Source organism: Mastigoproctus giganteus, chromosome 10, assembly GCF_048544385.1.
Source record: "Mastigoproctus giganteus isolate SK-2022 chromosome 10, ASM4854438v1, whole genome shotgun sequence".
NCBI classification, from domain to species: Eukaryota; Metazoa; Arthropoda; class Arachnida; order Uropygi; family Thelyphonidae; genus Mastigoproctus; species Mastigoproctus giganteus.
This window is the reverse complement of record NC_143584.1, coordinates 75269951-75291172: the sequence shown is the minus strand read 5'-3', so window position 1 is coordinate 75291172 and position 21222 is coordinate 75269951. Positions and strand designations below refer to the sequence as shown.

At 37.2% G+C, this 21222-nt stretch overlaps 1 protein-coding gene across 1 annotated transcript in view; it reads left to right on the top strand.

The window, feature by feature from the left end:
- The first annotated feature begins 207 nt into the window (after positions 1–207).
- LOC150079090 (sodium/hydrogen exchanger 8-like) overlaps positions 208–21222 on the top strand; it is a 167636-nt gene continuing 146621 nt past the window's right edge. The window contains exons 1-3 of the mRNA XM_090382203.1: positions 208–642; positions 6866–7008; positions 16214–16294. Coding sequence (XP_090238329.1) covers positions 431–642; positions 6866–7008; positions 16214–16294 — 436 coding nt within the window. The 5' untranslated portion in view covers positions 208–430. The remainder of the gene's footprint in view (positions 643–6865; positions 7009–16213; positions 16295–21222) is intronic.

Sequence of the window (21222 nt, the reverse complement as noted above, 5' to 3'; positions counted from 1 at the left end):
TGCTCTAACTGGACTAATTAGAAGTTATAAATAGGTGTTATTATTATCATTTTTATTGTTTTAAAGTTATGGCATGTGTTCCAGTTTGCTGTCCCTCTGGTGTTGGGGAAATATAATTCCAAAGTTAACGTATGTTGTGGTTTGGTGTCAGCTGATTTGTGAGCTGAATGTTGTGGTGTCATGCTTCGTCATAAATTAATTTTGATGCACGTCAGTATATCGTATCATTGCGTTTCTGTGGGAAAAAATTTTAAGAGCTGTGTGGTTAGCATATAATCGAATTTGATGGAATGGCTTGTGTCATATTTAGTAAATATTTTGGTATAACCTTCAAATAGTGCTGAAGCCTTTCGTTGTCTGCGTTATGTTTATCCAGTTTTGGACGTGAATAAGTTTCATAGTCGATATAAATTTCGAAAAGAATCCAGCCATGTCTTTGCCATCATTGAGTCACAGGAATATGCTGTTTTCTGGCATTTTGATCCTATCTTGTTTTTCAGATTCCTGCCATACCGCCTCGCATGATCTTTCTAGTACAAGCGAATCGCAGCAAGGGGTGAACAAAATGACACTTCTGATGAGTACCACGTCTTTAAAAAGGCAGTTACCTGACGAGGTTGGAAGTTCAGAAGGAAGAAATGGGTAGGTTTGATTAGCTGAGTGAAAATTGAATTAAAAAAAAAAAAAAAAAACGTTTTGGGTTAAGCTTGCCGCAAGCTGTGAGGAGAAAAGGATTGAAAGTGGAGGCATCTAGCAATATAATTTTGGCTTTCCATATGGACATAATGTGTTCATTCTAGAAATGGTTACCATGCAGTTACGGTTCTGTTTTGAACATATACTGCAATGTAAAGTTGTTTTATAGTATCCTTTTATTGCAACATAAAAGTGTTTTTAGAATCCTTTTGCATGTCTTACAACACGTGATGCAAACCTTTTGACATTCCCCCCCCTTTTTTTTTTTTTTACTTTTGAGAGATTCTAGGATAATTTAGAGAGACAAGTAAACCTAGCAGCAATGCTAAAAACTAGCATCGGTAAAAATCCAGACCTTGAGTACCTCTCCATACTTTGTCTAAAAGCCAGGAAGAAGGCAGTGATTGGTAGGTGCCACTCACTGTTTTCTCCTGCTCCCTGCCCTCCTAGGTTGATATGCCTAGGGTGTTTACTTCCCCACTTGCTGCTGTTTTAAAATCAGGAACTCATTTTCTGATTTTAAAGCAGCGGGACAAACACCCTACCTAAGCACCCCCCCTCCTTGATGGCACGAAACAATTAGAAACAAAATGCCTTCACGATATTCACCCAATTACAGAACTCGACCATAGAATCACTCCATTCAACAAGTGGTATCCAAATAATAGATTTTACTCCTAGAATCCTGTGCAAGTTATTTTTTACCCAATTTCAAGGGGTTAAAAAAAAAACCAAAATAAGACATCCTTGTATTTTTTTTTAGGTAGTATGAGGTATCAAGACTTGTCTTCTGTTGGGCCATAGAGTGTAATTTATGTGAAAGAGTACTGCATTTGTGTGATCTCTACAGCACAGTTATCACACAATTTCAGGGGTAATAAGATATTGTGATTGCTATCTGGAGGATGGCCTTCGTTTAGCGAAAATTTTTTTTTTTTTTTTTTGTAATATTTTAAAAACAGCCCTCATGGGTAGCACAGTTGATAGGATCGCCGTCCTCCCCACACTGGGTGGAAAAGACCTGAGTTCGAATTCAATCAATGATGAGAGGAATTTTTATGGGTCTTTTTCACAATGTGGCTGATTTAGTTGGTCTCAGCCGAGGGTAGCATTGTTTTTTTCCTCCTTGAAACTCTGGTTTTTTATCCAGCGAACAAATCGACCTCAACACTCGCAATTTGCAGCAATATACATCGAGCAACATTGCCTTAGAGTCCAATTCTCCTAAAAATCCCAATAACATAGTTTAATACTAATGGCTACATGACTAAAGATTACACTCCAATAAGGTATAATCTTTAGTCATTTTTAATCATAAGCTTTAGTTTAATCAAAAGTATTTGTAACATTATTACAAAACCATCAGCACAAATTTAACCATTTTTATAAATCAATCCATGTTAGCATTAGTAGAGGTATATGATGCAAGAAAGCAAGCTTATATAGTATCAGCCAAAAAAAAAAAAAAAAACCTTCCCATTTCAGCCATCCATTCACTCCAAATGCTTGTCTAGTCCTGCCTTAAATTTATTTAAGTTTTCAACCTTCACTACAACAGATGGAAGTTTGTTCCTACTATCACCCACCCACTGGCTAAAGGCAAATTTCCCCACATCTATTCTACAATTGTCTTTCATCGGTTTGAATTTATGTCCCTCCAGATGAGTAACCTGAGCAAGAGGAAGAATCCCATCAGCATTAAGCTTGCTCAAACCATTCAAGACCTTATACACCTCAATTAGATCACCTCGCAGGTGTCTAGTCTCCAGACGTTGCAGTTTGCAGAACTTGTCTTTTTTTGGTAACAGCAACTCATTGTTCCACTCACCGATTTCGTTGCCCTTCTCTGTACTCGTTCTAGCAGCTCTACATCCTTCCTAAAATGAGGCCTCCAGACCTGTATGCAGTATTCAAGATGTGGCCTGGCCATTGCCTTATGCAAAGGGACAATCACATCCTTATCCCTGCTAGCAGAATTTCTGCATATCATTGACAAGACACCATGAACTACTCTTTCAGCCTGTCTGCACTGCTCAAAAAACTTTGTATCTGACTGCACAAGGAAGGGCCTTTTTCTTCTCTACTACCCTGAGTTTATGAAGAACATTTGTTATTTTGGTTGTGTGTGCAAATAAAAAAAAAAAGTATAAAATAAACTAATAGATAAATAAAAGAAGAGCCAGCAGACCGTCACCTATGAAATTGGGTGATGGTCTGCTGGTTGTGGAATCTATGTTGTTTTATTCAAAAAATCACCAGAATAGTTAGGTTTCTATGTTGAACATTCTATGAGAACAAATGCCTTAAAAAAAATCGATCAATGTGATATAGACAGTGTTATGCTTTGGTCAGCTGCATATTTTTTTACATTTTATGCAATAATTAAAAGATAATCATGTGATATTATTTCAGTTGTTCTTGCACTGGGAGAAAAGTTGAAATTTAAAGGAATAATGCCCCTTCCTTTTCTCTTATTTTTTATTTCTACAACAGTGGACATTCTGGGCAAATAGGAGTTGTGCTTATGGTGAATTTGCCAAACGGGGAAATTCAGATGCTCATACATGTACTGGCCAAAAAAAAAATATGAATATTTGTATTGTGACAGACAGAAGAAATGCAAATATATACAGAGAAAACTTCAGTGTATGGATGACGTGTTGCCTTGTTGAGTATAAGGGCTGCACAGGTTTTTTGCAGTAATCTGAAGCCAGAATGGAGAAAACGCTTGTCTATCAGACTTTGAAAAAGGTTTTATTGTGGTTGCATGTTTAGCAGGAGCCACGACTCAAGAACCAAGGTTCAAGAGCCACAATTCAAGATCTAACTGGTGTCTTAAAAGCATCCATCTCAAAGCTTTTTAATTACTGGAAAGCAAGCTGTTCTTGCACATCTCAAAGCTGTAAATGTGGCAGAAAAACAATACTTTGAGTGAAGTTGTCCTATTCTTAGGAAGACTATGTCAAAATGGGACATCCACTGTGCAGCAAATAACATCTTAATTTAACCAAGCCCAGAACTGCCCTATTTCAACCCATACCATGTGCAGGGAATTGAATAAATTTGGTATTAGCAGTCACCTGCCTATTTGGAAGCTGCTTGTTTCAGAGAAAAACAGAAAAATCCACTTGCAGTATTGCCAAAAATGTTGTGGATGGACAGGGTAACAGTGGAAGAAAGTATTGTGGCCAGATGAATTACTACACACTTCGTTTTCACTCATGCTAGGCAGAGTGTGATGAGAACCTCACAAAGCGATGGACCCTGCTTGCCTTGCTAAGCCAACCCAAGCATCTGGTGGTGTATCGTGGTATAGGGAGTGTTTTGTTGGCAAGGGCTGGGTCTGTTGATAGTGGTGGAAGGTTGAATGTCATCCAGCAGTTACCTGAATTTTGTATCAGATCTACTGCACCATGCAATGTTACACTCTTATCCCAAAGGTGATGGCGATGGCCACTTTATGCATGACAATGCAATGCCAGAATTGTGTACAAATGGTTTGGAGAACATGGATGGTTTTCCACCATCTTTCTTGGTACCCACATTCACCTGATCTCACTCCTATTGAGAATGTATGGGATGTGCCATAGAGAGCTGTTTGGCAAAAAAAGTCCTCTTTCTTCAACTTTGTAACGGCCATGTGATATTTTGCTGAAACGATGGCTACAATTGGACCAAAACATGCTAAAACACCTTATAGAATCTATGCACTACACACTTGCTGTTAATTAAAAAAACAGGCCTGAATTTGATATTGAATAAAGGTTTGTATTTTTTTGGCTAGTGTATATATTTCTGCATTTTGTTTACTAAGCTGAACATATTTTCCAAAGAGCGTCATGTAATTTTCACCATGTATTATGATAGCAACTCAAAAAAAATGAGGAAAAAAATTGCACATAATCTCTCACTCACATGCACAGTTCTGTGAAATAACATCCCAATTTCAGATGGCTATTAATTAATTTTTGAGTTTTAAATGTTTCACAAACATTTATGCTATTCTGAACTGTTAAGAGTTATAAGCAAGGTCATGATGACCTAGAAGTAGTTGCATCTAGGTACTGTAGATAGGCAGAAGAACAATTGGCATCTTAATCATTTTGCCAAACCTCTCTAACCTATACTTATTGGAGAGGAGAGTCTGGTGAGTGAACTTGAGTTACCAATAGTTTTTCTCCTTATGATAGACTTTGGGGAGGATGTTGGAATAAAACTTTTTTATATTTCAAAGAGAGAGGGAACAAAATGAATAGCATCCTTTTTATATTTTGGAGGGAGGGCCAACAAAATGAACTTTGGAACCTTTCATGTTTCAAAGGAATGGGCAATAAACAGTCCTTTCCATATTATTATTGTTATTATTATTAGCAACTATATGGTGCAAGGAAGATTGAGTCTTATGCTGCACCAGCCAAAAAAAAATTCTGCGAGAGAGAGAGAGGTAGAAAGGAATCACCAAGAAAGAGAAGAATGATGATATCCAGCTCAGGACCCAGGATGTGCCAAGACCATACTCACCAGATGTGAGTCCCTTTTGAGGTGAGAGGAAACATTTTATTGCCTGTATCTTGGCAGCTCCTTGACTCTTTTGGCAAATTTTTTGGTGATGAAGATATGATGAAGAATCTTTTTCCTTTTTTATTTTATTTTTTTGCTAGATGCAAAAAAAAGTCCCCTTCCTTGCATCGTTTGGCGAGTATAATACTAATATTTATATGATAAATTGTTATTCTTTTACAGTTAGTAACCAGTTTCGGGTACGGATACAGGCTTCCACTGTGTGGTATTTTGATTTTTCATTATGCAAACATACAATCCAGCACTCTGAAGATATGTTGGTTGGTATATATTATTATTATTATTAGCAGCCGTATGGTGTAAGGAAGCCTGAGGCTTATGCTGCACCAGCAAAAAAAAAAAAAAAAATCCCCAAGTTACCCTGAGAGAGAGAGAGAGAGAGAGAGAGAGAGAGAGAGAGAGGAATCACCAAGAAAGAGAAGAATGATGATATCCAGCTCAGGACCCTGGGTGTGCCAAGCCCATACTCACCAGATGTGAGCCCCTGGACAAGGGCTACTAAGGCTTGTTCAAGATGTTCCTGTTCAAGTTTGCTTGGGCTGTGCTGCAGGAGAGCATTTTAAAGATTGTATTAATCTATATTTATTATATACTTTTACCTGCTTTAGAAAACTGAAAATTCTTTTAGATTTGCATAATTTCCAATTAGATGTTAATATCAGTGGTTTCTGTAAGTGTTACAGGGTTCCAGTGTTGCTGCTTGAATATTCTGGTGATAACTGCTCCTGAAAAGGGTGTGTTTAACCTGAGCTGCTTCTTACAATGCATGCATTGGAGAGGATTGTCTACCATTAATAGATAAAAATGAGTGGAATATATATGCACAGTATGTGTTCTGTCTAATAGAATCTCTTCTTGTCTGTTTGTTCTGAAACTGGAGTTTAATGGTTGTGGTTTTTGTTTAATCTGGAAAAGTTTGTTGTCAATTTGTGCCTGACAGATTTCATGCTATTTATCTTTACAAATTTTTTGTATTATTATTTTATAATCACTGTATGGAATCAGTAATTATGTGGTATTTGAGGAGGTTGGGTGTTTGGCATCTTTATCTGCCAGTTCATTCTCTGGGATACTTGAATGTCTAGGGACCCAACATAATTTGAGTTCTTGGTTTTGCAGTCCCATAAACAAGATTGAATGTGTTTCTATACTGGTTGATGTCCAACACTGTTTTTAAGGGCAGGTATCATCCAGTATTGTATGATATTTCCCCGGAAATTATTTTTGGGAATAGTTTTTGATTTTGAGAACTGTCATACTGTTTATTGATAGATAATATACATTAATTGACTTCATTATTGTATTCATTATTGTTTTTATTCATTATTATTTTTATTCATTATTTTTATTCAGTATTCATTATTGTTTTTATCATTTGGTATTTTTTATCTAAAAGTTAAAAATATTTCTTTATTAAATCAAATTTGAGCTTTTTTTTTTTTTTCAGCTAATTTAGGGAATAGTATGTTTGTTTATTGTATATGTTGGCTTGTATATTATGTATGTTTGTATACAGGTATCTAACATGACCATAACATTTCAGTTGACTGCTCAATTGTTTACAAAAGAATGTTTTATTTATTTTTAGCACTGAAGTGGCAAATGTTACTGAATCAATAACAGGGACTGCCAAAACAGACATTACCCATTCTGATTTACTTAATATTAAAGGTTCAGCTGAGGAAGAACACCATTCAAGCATGACCATTTTTTTTGTATTAAGTGTGATTGGTAAGCTATGTTTTGTACAGAAATCCCTCAATTAATGCAGTTATTATTACACGGAAATCGCTGTATTAATTTAAATCAAACTAAGCTAAACAGTGTTTATTACAAATTAGGGTAATTGGTTCTAAGATTTTTAAATTTGCACTAAATTTATAAAAATGCAGCTTTTTTTTAACATATTTTTTATTGTAATATGAACGCAAAGGATACAAAAATTTTTTTCATTAGTCAAAAGTTTATTTGAAACAAAAGCATATAGATACATACATAAAAAGGTGTGAAAAATTACATAATTTATTTTTTAGAAAAATATTTCAATAGCAAAGTTTGAATCATTATTTTCCTCCTCATACATTGTTCCTGTAGTAGTTAATATCTTTCTCTAGGATTTTGTGGACTTGCATGCCTCATTTGATGTTGAGATCAGCATCCATAATTTGTTGCTTTAAGGTTTTGTGAGTGCTAAATACTTTATTGAATTCTTTTGAAGTGAGCTCCAACAGTACATTTTCAATTGCTTTGCAGTTGTCCTCATCTTCAAAAGCATGTTGTTGTTGTTGTTCTAAATTAATAAGGTCATTATTACTGATTTCTTCTGCATCTGATTCAAGCAATTCAGGAACATTTGCAGTGCCTGATCCATTTAAATATTTAAATAACAGTTTTCAGTTGAGCTGAAAATCATCAAGATGATTTGCACAATGGAACATAATACTGTTCAAGGTTTAGATCTAAACGGATGTCAGATTAACTAATGAGACTCTTGGCAGAGAGGAAAATTGCATGGGATGCATATAAATTATCGGGTGACACAGAAGCCTATGGTAGTTATAAGCTAGTCTGTAATCAAGTCACAAAGGAGGTTAAGCAAGCGAAGGCAGATTATGAGAAATCTTTGGCAAAGGATGCAAAGAAAAACAGCAAATAATTCTTTATTTATGTTAACTCTAGAAGGAAGGGGATGAATCAGATTGGTCTACTTGATATCGATGGTTCCACTGTTGATGATCTTGCTCAGGTAGCTGAAAAACTGAATGAGTGTTTTGCATCTACATGAGGAATTCTGTGGGGAAGGAGAGGCCAGAAATTTATTAAATTGTAACAGGGAGCTAAATGATTTTATAATAACTGAGAGCAAAGTGGAGGAGAAATTGTTGAAATTAAACATAAGAAAGGCACGTGGGCAAATGGGATCTATCCAGTTATATTAAAGGAGGCAGCAAAGGAAGTAAGCAAACCTTAGCCATAATTATGAGAGCATCTTTGTATCTCCAATTCACAAAGCGGGATCAAATGGTGTCACGAGTAATTACAGACCTGTTAGTTTAACTTCTGCTTGGGGGAAATAATATGAAGTTACTAGTTAAAGAAGCATTGCAGGATCATCTAGACAAGAGTGAGTTATAGTGTGAAGGTGAAGTTTGTTAAGGGGAGATCTTGTCCGGCCAATTTGATTGGCCAGACAAGATTTTGGTACTTGGATTTCAGGAAAGCTTTTGATAATGTTGTATGTGGAAGATTGCTGTACAAATTGGAGAGGTATGGCATTAAGGTCAAGTTGCTGTTATGGAGAAAGGGATGGTTGAGTGGGAGAAGACAGAGTGGTAATCAATGGACACTGAACAAAAGTAAAAACAAATGCAAAGCTTTCCATAATATAAAAAAAAGTAAAAAAGAAACCTCTGTTTTCTCAAACTCTGACATAGTTTTACTGTACAAACTGGTTATCTTTTTTGAGAAAAAATTGAAATGAGAAAGAAAAAGTTACTATTTTAGAGTGGATACCCTTTCAAATTCTGAGAGGGTTGAATGCTATTTAACCTAAGTGATTTAATGAAAATAGATTCAGTCTAGTGTGACAGTTGGTTAATACTGAATTCAAAAGTTTTTATTTGCTAAAGGGCACATTTATTTATAATGCTCTCTCTCTATAGGAAAATGTAGATTGAGTTTCAAAGTGACTGGCGAATTATCTTTAACATACGATAATGCTACTTTGAAATTGCACAATCAGAACATCTCCCCAGATTTCATGATTGAGATGATGCACTCTGGCTGGAAGCTTGCGCTCTCTCTCTCTCTATCTCTCAAAGTAGCAACAGCCAAATGCATCCAGCAGAGCGAAAATTGTATAGCAAGATTTTTTTTTACTTCTTAGCAGTTTCTGCCACTATTCTAGAGTTCATGAATGTTGACATCAGATAGTGTTTTGCATCAGTGACCATGATATTAGGCTTAACTACAGCCTCCATATTGTTGAACCTAAGACCATGCAGCTCTCTGATGGCTGTTCCTGCATCGTTTTGGACCATCTCCATAGATGACATACACAAGGTATGAACTCCCCTCTTTGCAGTTTGTCATATGAGTTTGTGTGGCCATCCAGACATTTTTTTTTTTTTTTCTTTAGTATTGATATCATCTGTAGGCTTCCTTTTCTGCATAATGGATTTTGAAAGGTTCAGATGAGTTGCAGTTGTGTGCACAGAAAGGTTACTTTTGTGGCTTTCAGCCACAATTGTGTTGAAAGTCTGTAAATTCTGATCCACAGCTTGTACTGGCTTTTAACATATTCTTTTTACATAGGCAGATCCACATTTTATATTGATATATTTCAACTGATATGCATGTGTGGGAAATGGGAACTTCTGACACAGTACATGATATTTGTGGATGGGTGTTGAAATACTTTTGGTGGTATAGTGTATATTTGGCAGTCATGTTGTGGAGATGTTACAGACAAGAATTATGCACAAAAAATTAAGTTTTAAAAGTGATCACCAGGAGCCCATGTCCTCAGTTGTATGCAAATGAGCTTATGGCTTTTGTAATTATTTGTGAGGAACCAAACAAATTGCATAAGGACTGTGTTATTAAAAGACTGTATACTGCTCTTACTCTTCTAGTTTCACTATTAGTGGTATAAGGACTGACATCCTTATTCAGTGAAGTGGAGTGATTTGTGTTCCAGTATGAAAGAGATGTTAGTGTGTAGGTTGGTGATGTGGGATAGGAAGGCCTTCGAGTTCTCTCTGCTGTGGTTCCAAATAAGGAACATGTCATCTGCATATCGGCCCATAGTTTTTGGTGTGTGCACAAGGGATAAAATTGTGGCCTATTCTATGTTTGTCATAAAGTCTCTTAGAACAGACTTGAAAGGGAACAGGGATCTTGCATTTTCCAGTTTTTGATTGGATTTGAATCTCCCTAAATAAGTGAGAAGTAGTTAAACTACTACTCTGTCATAGAGCACAAATGATACAGACATGTGTAAAATAATGGATGAAGTTTTTAAATCAATGAGTAAAAAAAAAAAAAAAAAAAAAAAACCTAAGTTTCAAAAGCTGATATGATATTTCTAAGCAGCAAACTTTTAATTGATCTCTGATTGTGATCAGCTCTATCTTTTACTCAGAAGAAGGTACTTTTAAAGAAATATTTGGATTACTTAATACTTCAGTACAATAAACATCAAAAATTTAATGGAAATTATGATAGTTGAGAGAGAGCGAGAGCGTGCATGAGTACCTAGACATTTTGATTGATTTTTTAGATAACATGAACCTGATTTTCTGATTAAACAGTTTAACACATTTGCTGCCTTTGTGCATATACAGATTATGTCCTTGAAATTGACATCAATATTGATTGAATGGTTAATAAAATACAGAAGAAAAGTCTATACTAGGTTTGAAGCAGTTCCAGTCCACACATTGATGCTAAACCCCACTTGGAGAGGATTTTTCTTTGACCATGTATGGAGATTATGTATGTTGAATATCCCATCTCGTGTAAATATTGTCTCTTTGGTCTATGGTATATTGACAAGGTAGTCTGAGATGCTGTTGATACGATCAAATATCCAATGCCCGAACTCTCAGCATATGGCATGCATACAGCCCATATTTGTATAGTGTGCACCAAACGAAGGTTTTGGGATGACCTGTACTTGTAGCAAATCTTCATGTGCTGGTGGAGGGATCTAATGTCACAATATACAGCACCTCTTCCTGTGCTTGTCTAGAATATGATTGGGGCTGGGCTCAGTCATGATGCCCTTTTGCTGCATCCCATTCCCTCAAATTATGGTGGATGTTGACAAACACTGCATTTATGGTGTTGTCTTTTTGGAAAATGACTGGTGGCTGCAGCTATGAGAGATGTTAACTTTACGTTTACCTGAACTTTATGTTGAAAGATATTGGTCTTTTCACTATTTACTTCAACTGTCAGTTCAGAAATAAAAAAAATGAAGAAAATATTGCAAAATGAGTGAATTGGTGAAACTATATCAGTGAATTTGTTTATTTTGTTGTTGACTTTCTTGCTGTTGTGTTTTTACCCTATTTAGCTTGCCCTACTTCCATGTAGTCTGGGGGGGGTTAGTCAGGGGTATTCCCCTGGCTGGCTAAACAGTCAATTTTCAGAGTTAGATAGTTATAGAGGAAATTGAGTTAACCAATTCTGTTCCCTGAGACATTTAGCTCCTGTCCTTTTAAACTTGAGCGTGGTTTTTTTAATTTGCCAAGGATAAATTTCCTGAGCATTTTAGTCTCATTCGAGCGTGACTGGACTCTTGATCCTTGTGTTGTAAATATTGTATATGGTTGAGTTGTTTCTCACCTTTGAGTTACATCTTTTATTGTATGTATATTTATTATTTTATTATATATATTCTACTAACATGTGAATTTGAGATTTTCTGAAGCTGAAGGACTCATTAGTGAAGAAGAATTAATGGAGGCCATGTCTGATATAACAGACGATGAAGGAGGAGAAATTGACATAGAGATTCTTTCACAGGAACAAAGTTTAACTGAGATTGAAGTTTTCATGAAGAAATGCCAACGGATACTGGCGTTATCCGTCAGAGTTCTCTAAGGTGGATTATGAGACGTCCCTGGCAAAGAATGTGAAGAACAGCAGCAAAGATTTCTATGCCAAGAAAGGCTTCAGTTGAAGGCAGTTGTTGAATCACATTGGGCCACTTGATGTCAATGGGTTAACTGTTTATGACCCTGCTCAGTTTTCTGAGCAGGGTCATAAACAGTTTCTTAGTTCTAATTATTATTAGAGTATCTTTGGATTCACGGGAGATTCCTGTGGAGTGGAGATGTGCAAACATATACCCAATTCATAATGGGGATCAAAAGGTGATACAAGCATTAGCATTAGTAGAGGCATATGATGCAAGAAAGCAAGCTTATTCAGCATCAGCCAAAAAAAAACAAACAAAACACACCACTCCCATTTCACCCCTCTGTTCGTTCAAAATACCTGTCCAGCTGAGCCCTGCTAGAAAAATTCCTGTATATCATTGACAAGACACCATGAGCTACTCTAGCAGCTCGCACTGCTCAGAGAACTTATCTGCCTGCACAATTACCCCCAAGTTCTTTTCATTCTCTACCACTGTCAGTGTAGTACCACAGAGTTGATACGTTGCTCTGGGGTTACTGTTTCCCATATGTAGTACTTTACATTTGCCAATGTTAAACTTCATTTGCCAGATCCTGTTGCAGCAGCATAGCATCAGTAGTGTCCTTAACAACCCTGCCAACCTTTATCGTTTGCAAACTTGGACATTAAGCTTGATATATCATCATCAATATCATTTATAAATACAGAAAACAACAATGAACCATGAGGAACTTCACTAATAACATTAGTCCACGTTGAGCAGTGTCCATTGATTACCACTCTGTCTTCTGCCACTCAACCATCCCTTTATCCATAGCAGCAATTTGCCACGAATGCCACACTGCTCCAATTTGTGCAGCAGTCTTCCATGTGCAACAGTATTAAATGCCTTTCTAAGATCCAAATATATAATATAAAAGTTATTCCCTGCATCTAGTTCTTTTGTGACTACATCATAGTATCCAATCAAATTGGTCAGGCAAGACCTTCCCTTAACAAAACCATGCTGTGTCTGAGCTATAACTGAATTCTTGTCTAGATGATCCTGCAGTGCTTCTTTAACCAGTGCCTCCATTAATTTTCCTGGAACAGAAGTTAAACTAACAGGTCTATAATTACTTGTGTCAGCCTTTGATCCTCCTTTGTGAATTGGGGTTACATTTGCACATCTCCAGTCTATGGGTACCTCCCCTGAGTCCAAAGAAGCTCTCATAATTATGGCTAGGGGTTTGCTTACTTCCTTTGCTGCCTCCTTTAATATAACTGGATAGATCCCATCCAACCCGGGTGCCTTTTTTATGTTTATCCTCATTTCAATTTCTCCTCCACTTTCCTCTCAGTTATTACAAAATCATCTAGCTCACTGCCAGTGTTTACTTCACCTACAGCATTCCTCTTCCTGAATAACTCCTCATGTGTGAATGTAGATGCAAAATACTTGTTTAGTTTGTTAGCCACCTGAGCAGGATCCTCAACTGTTTAATCATCAATATCCAGTGGACCAATCTTATTCATCCCTTTCCTTCTTGAGTTTACATAGGTAAAGAACTCTTTTCTGTTTTTCTTTGCATCCTTTGCCAAGGATTTTTCATAATCTGCCTTTGCCTGCCTAATCTCCTTTGTGACTTGGTTACAGACCAGCTTATGTCTATCATAGGCTTCCATGTCACCCATTAATTTGTATGTATCCCATGCATTTTTCTTCTCTGCCATATGTCTCATTAGTTCATCTGACATCCATTTAGGCCTGAACCTTGAACAATATTTCTTAGTTGGAATGTAAAGCCTGGTAGCTTTCAAGATAAGTTCTTTGAATGCTTCCCATTTCGAATTTGCTGTTGGTAACATCATCAGTTGGTCACACTGTATAGAATTTATTTAAATACTGTCTCAGACCATTGTAGTCGCCTTTACGAAAGCAAAAACCCTTCCCTTTACCTCTAATGGTAGTTACCTCCTTGAGTAAATCCGACTTCAGCACACTGTGATCACTGCCACCTAGTGGTTCCTTTATCCGCAGATTCTTAATGCATGAACAATCACTACTGATAATCAAATCAAGAGTATTACTCCCTCTAGTTGCCTCCCGAACATGCTGACGTAGAAAACAATCATCTAATAAATTCACAAAAGCTTTGCTAGTGTGTGAGTCACCAATCCACAAATTCTAGTCAATATCTGGGAAATTAAAATCCTCCATTATAAGACTCTCTGATTTACTGGCCCACTCTATTTCCCTGTACGGTATCTTATTATACTCATCAGAGTCATTAGGCCTATAGCACACTCCTATTCTCAATTTTGATTTCTCTATACTTATGTTACACCAAACTAACTCGACACTGCCGTGTCCATTGATGTCGACTGGCTTCACTTCTTTGGATTTTATGTGTTTCTTAACTAATAGCATAACTCCTCCTCCCCTCCTGTCCTGTCTATCCTTTCTATACACATTGTATTCCCCAAATTCCAGTTCTGCATTTCCTATATCTGTGTGACACCACGTCTCTGATATCCCAACAATATCTGCCTTTGATGTTTTGAGCAATACCTCAAATTCATCAAATTTATTTACCAAACTCCTAGCATTGGTGTACATGCAAGTATACATGCACTTGTTCTTATTCTTAGCTGCCCTAACACAACCCATGTGTTTACTTGTTCCGTGATGACTCCCAGCAGTCTCTGAAATATCCTGCATCTTGTTTTCCAGGCTGCTGCTCATTTCAATAGAAGCAGTGCAAGAATCACTTTCACCTCTGCCAGTGGCTACTGTTAATCTATTAGTCCTTGTATCCCCCCAAACTAGCAGTTTTCTGACCCACCTAACACTGCCTCAACAGCATCAGCAAATATTCTTGCACCCTTTCTATTTAAGTATATCCCATCCCTGTAGAAGCAGTCTTTCCTGTTAACAAGTACAGACCAGTAAAAATTCTACCAAAGCAATTACAAACCTATTAGCTTAACTTCTGTCCCAGGGAAAACAATGGAGTCACTGGCAAAGAAGTAATGCAGGACCATCTAGTCAGCATTGCACTTATACTTCAGTCACAGCATGGGTTTGTTAAGCTGAGAACTTGTCTGACCTATTTCATTGGTTACTATGATGCAGTCACAGAGGAACTGGATGCAAGAAATAATTTTGATATCACATATCAGGAAGGCCTTTGCTGTACAAATTGGAGTATAGTGTGCCATTAAGGGCAATTTATTGCTATGGATAAAAGGATGGTTGAGTGGAAGAAGGGAGTAGTTATCAGTTTGCACTGCTCTTTGTGAACTAATGTTATTAGTGGAGTCCCCAAGAGTTCTGTGCTGGGCCCATTATTGTTTTCTGTATTTATTAATGATATTGGCGAAAGCATATCAGGCTTAATGTCCAAGTTTGCAGATGATATGAAGGTTGGCAGGGTGGTTAATGTCATTAATTATGGTATGCTACTGCAACAGGATCTAGAAAAATTAGGCAAATTGGCTGAAAAATGGCAGTTGAAGTTAAACATTTACAAATGCCAAGTACTGCATATGGGTAGCAGTAACCTCATTAACATACCAACTGTGTGGTACTACACTCTGGGTAGTGGAAAATGAAAAAGACCTGAGGGCTTTGTGCAGACGGATATAAAGTTCTCTAACCAGTGCAGACAGGTTGCCAGGACAGCTCACGAGGTTTCGTTAATGATATACACGAATTTTGATAGCAGGAATAAGGAGATGATTATTCCATTGTATAAAGCAATGGCCAAGCCACATCTTGAGTATTCATCCAGAGATTGAGGCATAATTTTAGGAAGGATGTAGAACTGCTGGAAGGAGTACAGAGAAGGGCAATGAGATTGGTTTGGGGAACAAAAGGGTATTCTTACCAACAAAGGCTTCAGTTCTGCAAATAGCAGTGTTTGGAGATTAGGCACCTGTGAGGAAATCCGATTGAGGTGTTTAAGGTTTTAAATGTATTGAGCACGCTCAATGCTGCTGCTGGGATTCTTTTTCTTGCTCATACTATGCGCATGAGGGGACACAAATTCAAATTGAGGAAGGATGGTTGCAGAATAGATGTGCAGAAGTTTGCTTATAGCCAGCGGGTGGTTGATTTCTGGAACGAACTTCCATCTGTTGTTGTGGAATTGGATAGTTTGAATAAATTCAGGCTATCCATTTCTGCAAATTCTATATTTAATTCCACAAATTCCACTGTTTTCCAAAATGTTATTTGTCAATACTGTACTAAATACTAACACTAATATTATAGTAACTCCTTTTAAGTCATGCATTTTTATTTCAGCTCTCTGCATTCTGTTGATTCATTTGCTTATCCAGACAAATCTACATTATCTACCTGAAAGTGTAGCTGTGGTATTTTTAGGTAAATATTTATTTTTCAATCTTTACATATTATATTGTCTTGTTAGTTAGCGAAACATTTTTTTTAAGTTTAATTTAATTCATAAAAATAAATTTATTCCTGAACTGTACCTTTTTTTTTTCTCTCACATGAAATATCTTATTTCATTGGCTCTCAAAAAAATTGCCCTGGCTACTATAGTAAAGCAAAATTTTCTTCACAACATCTTGACTAGTTATAAGGTCATATTAATATGCAAAGTATAGAAAAGTAAACTTTTTACTCTTTTGCTTCCCCATCTCCTTTTTGGAAAGAATGCTTATTAAGAAAATACATCTACAAAAAAGAATTTTTTTTATTTTTTTTTAGGTTCTTGTAAAATGTTGTGTTGTGCGAAACTGTGTTATACAGAACTAAGAAAAAGTACAAAAAGTTAGGTTAGTTCCAAAAACTAACAAAAATACACCATTCTCGATTTTGTTTATCTTCTGCTCTCTTTAAAGAATCAGTAATCTGGATTTGTTTGCTTTTTCTTGATAAATCTTTGTGAATTTTGTCGTATGAAACTAAGCATTTTTTTTTTTTGGGCTCCTTTCATTCAAGAATCTGCATTCAAAAATAAGATTCTAATTGATCGGCTAACTTTATGCCTTCCCCTGTGCTTTTTAGTGTAAAATTTGAAAGTTTAGAATTTTCATCTGTGATATCGTGATCTGAATTGATTTGATTTTTTTTTTTTTTTAATGAAAACCCCAAACACGAGAGGTATTAGAACCTATAGTACTTATATATAGTATTAGTATTAGTACTATATTACTAATTAGTAATATAGTACAATATTAGTACTATAATACAGTATTAGTACTATAGTACTAATACTGTGCTTGGATTGGAGGTTGAGAAGACGAAAGAGATATTTGTTGACATTAGATTTGAACTTCTGTAGACTGTAATTTTTAGGAAATACGTGTGAAGGAAGGTTGTTCCAGAAAACGGCAGTTGAATGAATAAATGAGAAAGATGAAAAGTTGGTTCTGTGAGTTTGAAGTTGGACAGTAAATGGATGTTGGTTGGTGGCAGCACGTGTTTGGACTGTTTTGAAAGAGAGAGCAGGAATTATAGAAGCCAATTCAGAAGAACAGTGCCCATGGAAGTATCTGTAGAAAAAGCATGCAAAAGAAACAGTACGTCTGTGAGACAGAGTTGAGAGACTTTGTTAGAGAGGAGTCATTAATTAATCTAACTGCCCTCTTCTGAATGGAATCTAAAAGCCTGAGAGAGGTTTTGGGAGCACCGCCCCAGATGTGGGAACAATATTCCATGGTAGGACAGATTTGCGATTTGTACAGAATGAACAGCTGTTTAGAAGAAAATTAACGCTGAGAGCGAAAGAGAAAACCAAGTTTTTTAGATGCAGAGGAAGCAATATTTGTAATGTGCTTGTGCCAAGAGAGATTAGAAGTCAGGGTAATCTCCAAAAGAGATATATCATTTTGCCTAGAAATCGGAGTGTCACTAAAGATAAGCATAGGAGCAGAAGAATCCTTTTTGCGAGATATAAGATAAGACTGGGTTTTAGAAGGATTGAAATCAACTAAGTTGTCTTTGCCCCACTGGAGAATTAACTGGAGATCGACATTTGAGGAATTGGTAGTGGATATTCAAGAAGTTAAAGCTGATTGAGCAGGGCAAGGTTTCTCAAAATGGAATGCAATGTGCTATCATCGGCAAAACTATGGATAGCGTTTCCAGTCAATGGAAGAAGGTTATTAATATACAACAGGAAAAGAGTGGGGGAAAGAACTGAACCTTAGGGGACACCAGTATTAGTGGAGAAGTTAGAAGACAGAGAGCCATCTACCATCACCCTCAGTGAGCAATCAGAGAGAAAACTGGATAAGCAATTACAAAAAACAGTTGGCAAACCATAAGATGCTTGTAATGCTTGTTTAGAAGACCTTTATGCCAAACATGATTGAAAGCCTTTGAGATGTCAAGAGCAACTGCTTGTGTTTCACCAAACTTTTCCATTGAATTTGTCCATAAATGGGTAACATAAGCCAGAATATCACCAGTGGATCAACACTGATGGAATCCATACTGGCGATCGTTGATCAGAAGGAAGGTTTCTTGGTAGTTTAATTGATTAAAGTAATTGATTAATTGATTAGCATTTAATTGATTTCTCCATTACCTTAGAAAGAGTAGAAGTAATTGCAATGGGAATATAATTGGATGGGAGGGATTTGTCACCCTTTTTAGGAACTGGCTGGATATGAGCAAATTTCCAAGCAGAAGGAAAAAAAAAAAAATAAGAAAGTGAAAAAAGGTGGCAAAGAACAGGAGTAAGTTCAGGAGCACAGGTTTTGAGAGCAAGTGGAGAAATACCATCAGGACCTGGAGCTATCTTAGCATCAAGATTCGTCAAAATCCTTCTGACATCCTTTTGGTGGAAGACCACAGGAGGCATTGAATTGAGCCTGTAGGGAATGGTCGGAGGTGTTTTAGCAAGATCATTAATACACGAGTTGGAAGAGAAATGGGATGCTAGCAGGTCAGCTTTATCCTTGGCTGAAGTGACAACAGAACCATCTGGTTATGACAGAGGTGGGAGCATAGATGGGCAAAAGTTGCGGCCAATAGCTTTGGCAAGAGACCAGAATGCTCGGCTACTATTAGGGCAAGAAGCAAGTTTTCTGCTCTTAGCCTGTTCAAAATCTAGTTTGGACTGATTAATGACTGCTTTACAATTGTTGCGAGCTTTGGTGTAGGCAGAAAATGAAACTGAAGAATTGGAAAAAAAGCAAATACGATAAGCAACATTCTTCTCTTGAACAGCCTTAGCACATATATTGGAAAACCAAAGTTTAGATAAAGGACAAGATTTTAGAGTGGAGTGTGGAATAAAAAGGATTCCATTCCTACAAGAATAATTTCACTGACACGATCTGAGAAAACATTGACATCAGAAGTTTAAAACAATAATCCGACCAAGGAAAAGAAGAAAAGAAATCTCGCAGGTCATCCCACTTTGCATTCTTGTAATGCCAAACAACACAAGATTGGGAATAGCCATGAGATAAAGGCACCATTGGAGAAGAGACAATCACCAAATTGTGATCTGAGGTACCAAAGGACCACTAACTTTGACCGTGTACTTAGAAGGGTTGTTTGTGAGAAAAAGATCAAGTGTGTTGGCTGTATGGTTAGGATTGTCTGGTATTCTTGTAGGTAAATGAATAATCTGTGCAAGGTCATTAGCAATTGCAGTTGTGAACATTAAAATCACCAAGGAAAATTTCCCCACTGTTAGGAAAGTTGGACTGGAGAAAGTCAAGTTGCAAAGAGAGGAAGTCAAAGAGCTCTGAGTGATTGGTGGAGTTGGGAGAACGGTAGAGACAATATGTGAATTTGACACAATGAGGTAGAGAGATTTTAAGCCAGAGAAGATCGAACAGAGGAGATTCCAAATTACCACTTCTGTGACAGGGAATATCAAAACGGACATATGCACAGGTGCCATCTTTGTGACGAAAGGAATCATGCAGTGAATAATTTGGGCAACTGAGATGAGCAGTAGTTGAATTAACCAATAACTCAAATTCTGTCAGAAAAAGTACATGAGGTTTGGCAGACTGCAAGTGGAAATGGACATCGTTGAGATTAGAATTGAGACCAGGTATATTTGTGAAACGAACTAGGAAGTGTTTGAGAGGTTTAGATCTTTTCGCAGATAAGCTTACCCTATTAGTTTGACAATTCATGGTGGATTCAATAGTAAGAAAAAGTGGGGGGGGGACATGCTGTATGAAGTAATGAAATTTTTGGATATAGCGTACACATGGTAAGAATATACCCAGGTCCTCGACATAGCGTAGTCTCGTCAATGATCCCCGCATACACACTACTCTGACTCCCTCCAGTCACTATCTGGCAGAGTAGAGGTAGTAAGATTATACACTAGCTGATACAGAAGCCTCCTAGAGAATTACCAATAGGTTTGGTCTGGTGTACTAACTAGCGGCCGGCCTGTGAACACCGTTTTAGAGCTGTACCCTCAAAATGTATGGAAGATTGGATCTTGCCATGATGTCCGTCATAACGTCAAAAGTCATCAGTCATACTGCATGATGGAAGAGATAGGGAAGGGTTGACCGGAACTTAGCTCTGTAGACTAAACATGGGTTCCACCACTCTGGAGATTAAACAAGCCTCCATTAAGCAAAGTTGTGGTATTGCACCGGTTGATGAGAGTTATCTACCACCTAGTATTGCCTGGTAACATAGAGGGGTGGCATTCCTCTATGTGGTGTGGGCGCCACACCTCGACCCCTGCTTACGTTGGTTAATACCTGGATGGTCACCCACATGTGCTTGTTCATGGAGGTTATACTCAGGATTACTAACAGTCCCACCATCGTGAAAGTGCAAGCAGAGGATTTGGCTGTCACAGGCTGTCCGGATTTTGCCGAAATTGGGTCTGCTTGACTTGAATGTCATCAGAATATCAGTTCCATCAGCTTTGACTCCCAGGTAGCCAGTACAGCTTGTCTGGCATATGTGTCTGTGACATCCTCAAGGACCATGATTTTACCTCCAATGCTATTCCCACCAAATCTGCTATGCTGGCTTCTTTTTCTACTAGTAATTCTTGAATGTCTTCAGTAATCATATCTTTTATGTTTTTTAGGAGCATAGGCTACTCTACTAAAGCCATGTTACTCTCTGTATATTGTCTATAAATTGCGTGTGTCCTGAGGTCAATTTTCTGTTTTGCTGGGGAGGAAAACCATGCTACCCTCACCAAACTAACTCAGCCACATTGTAAAAAAGACCCATAAAAATTACTCCCTTCATTAACGTGATTTGAACTCTGTTCTTTTCCAGCCGGTGTGGGGAGGAGGGTTATTTTATCAACTGTGCTACCCATGAGGGCTTCAGTAGTCATA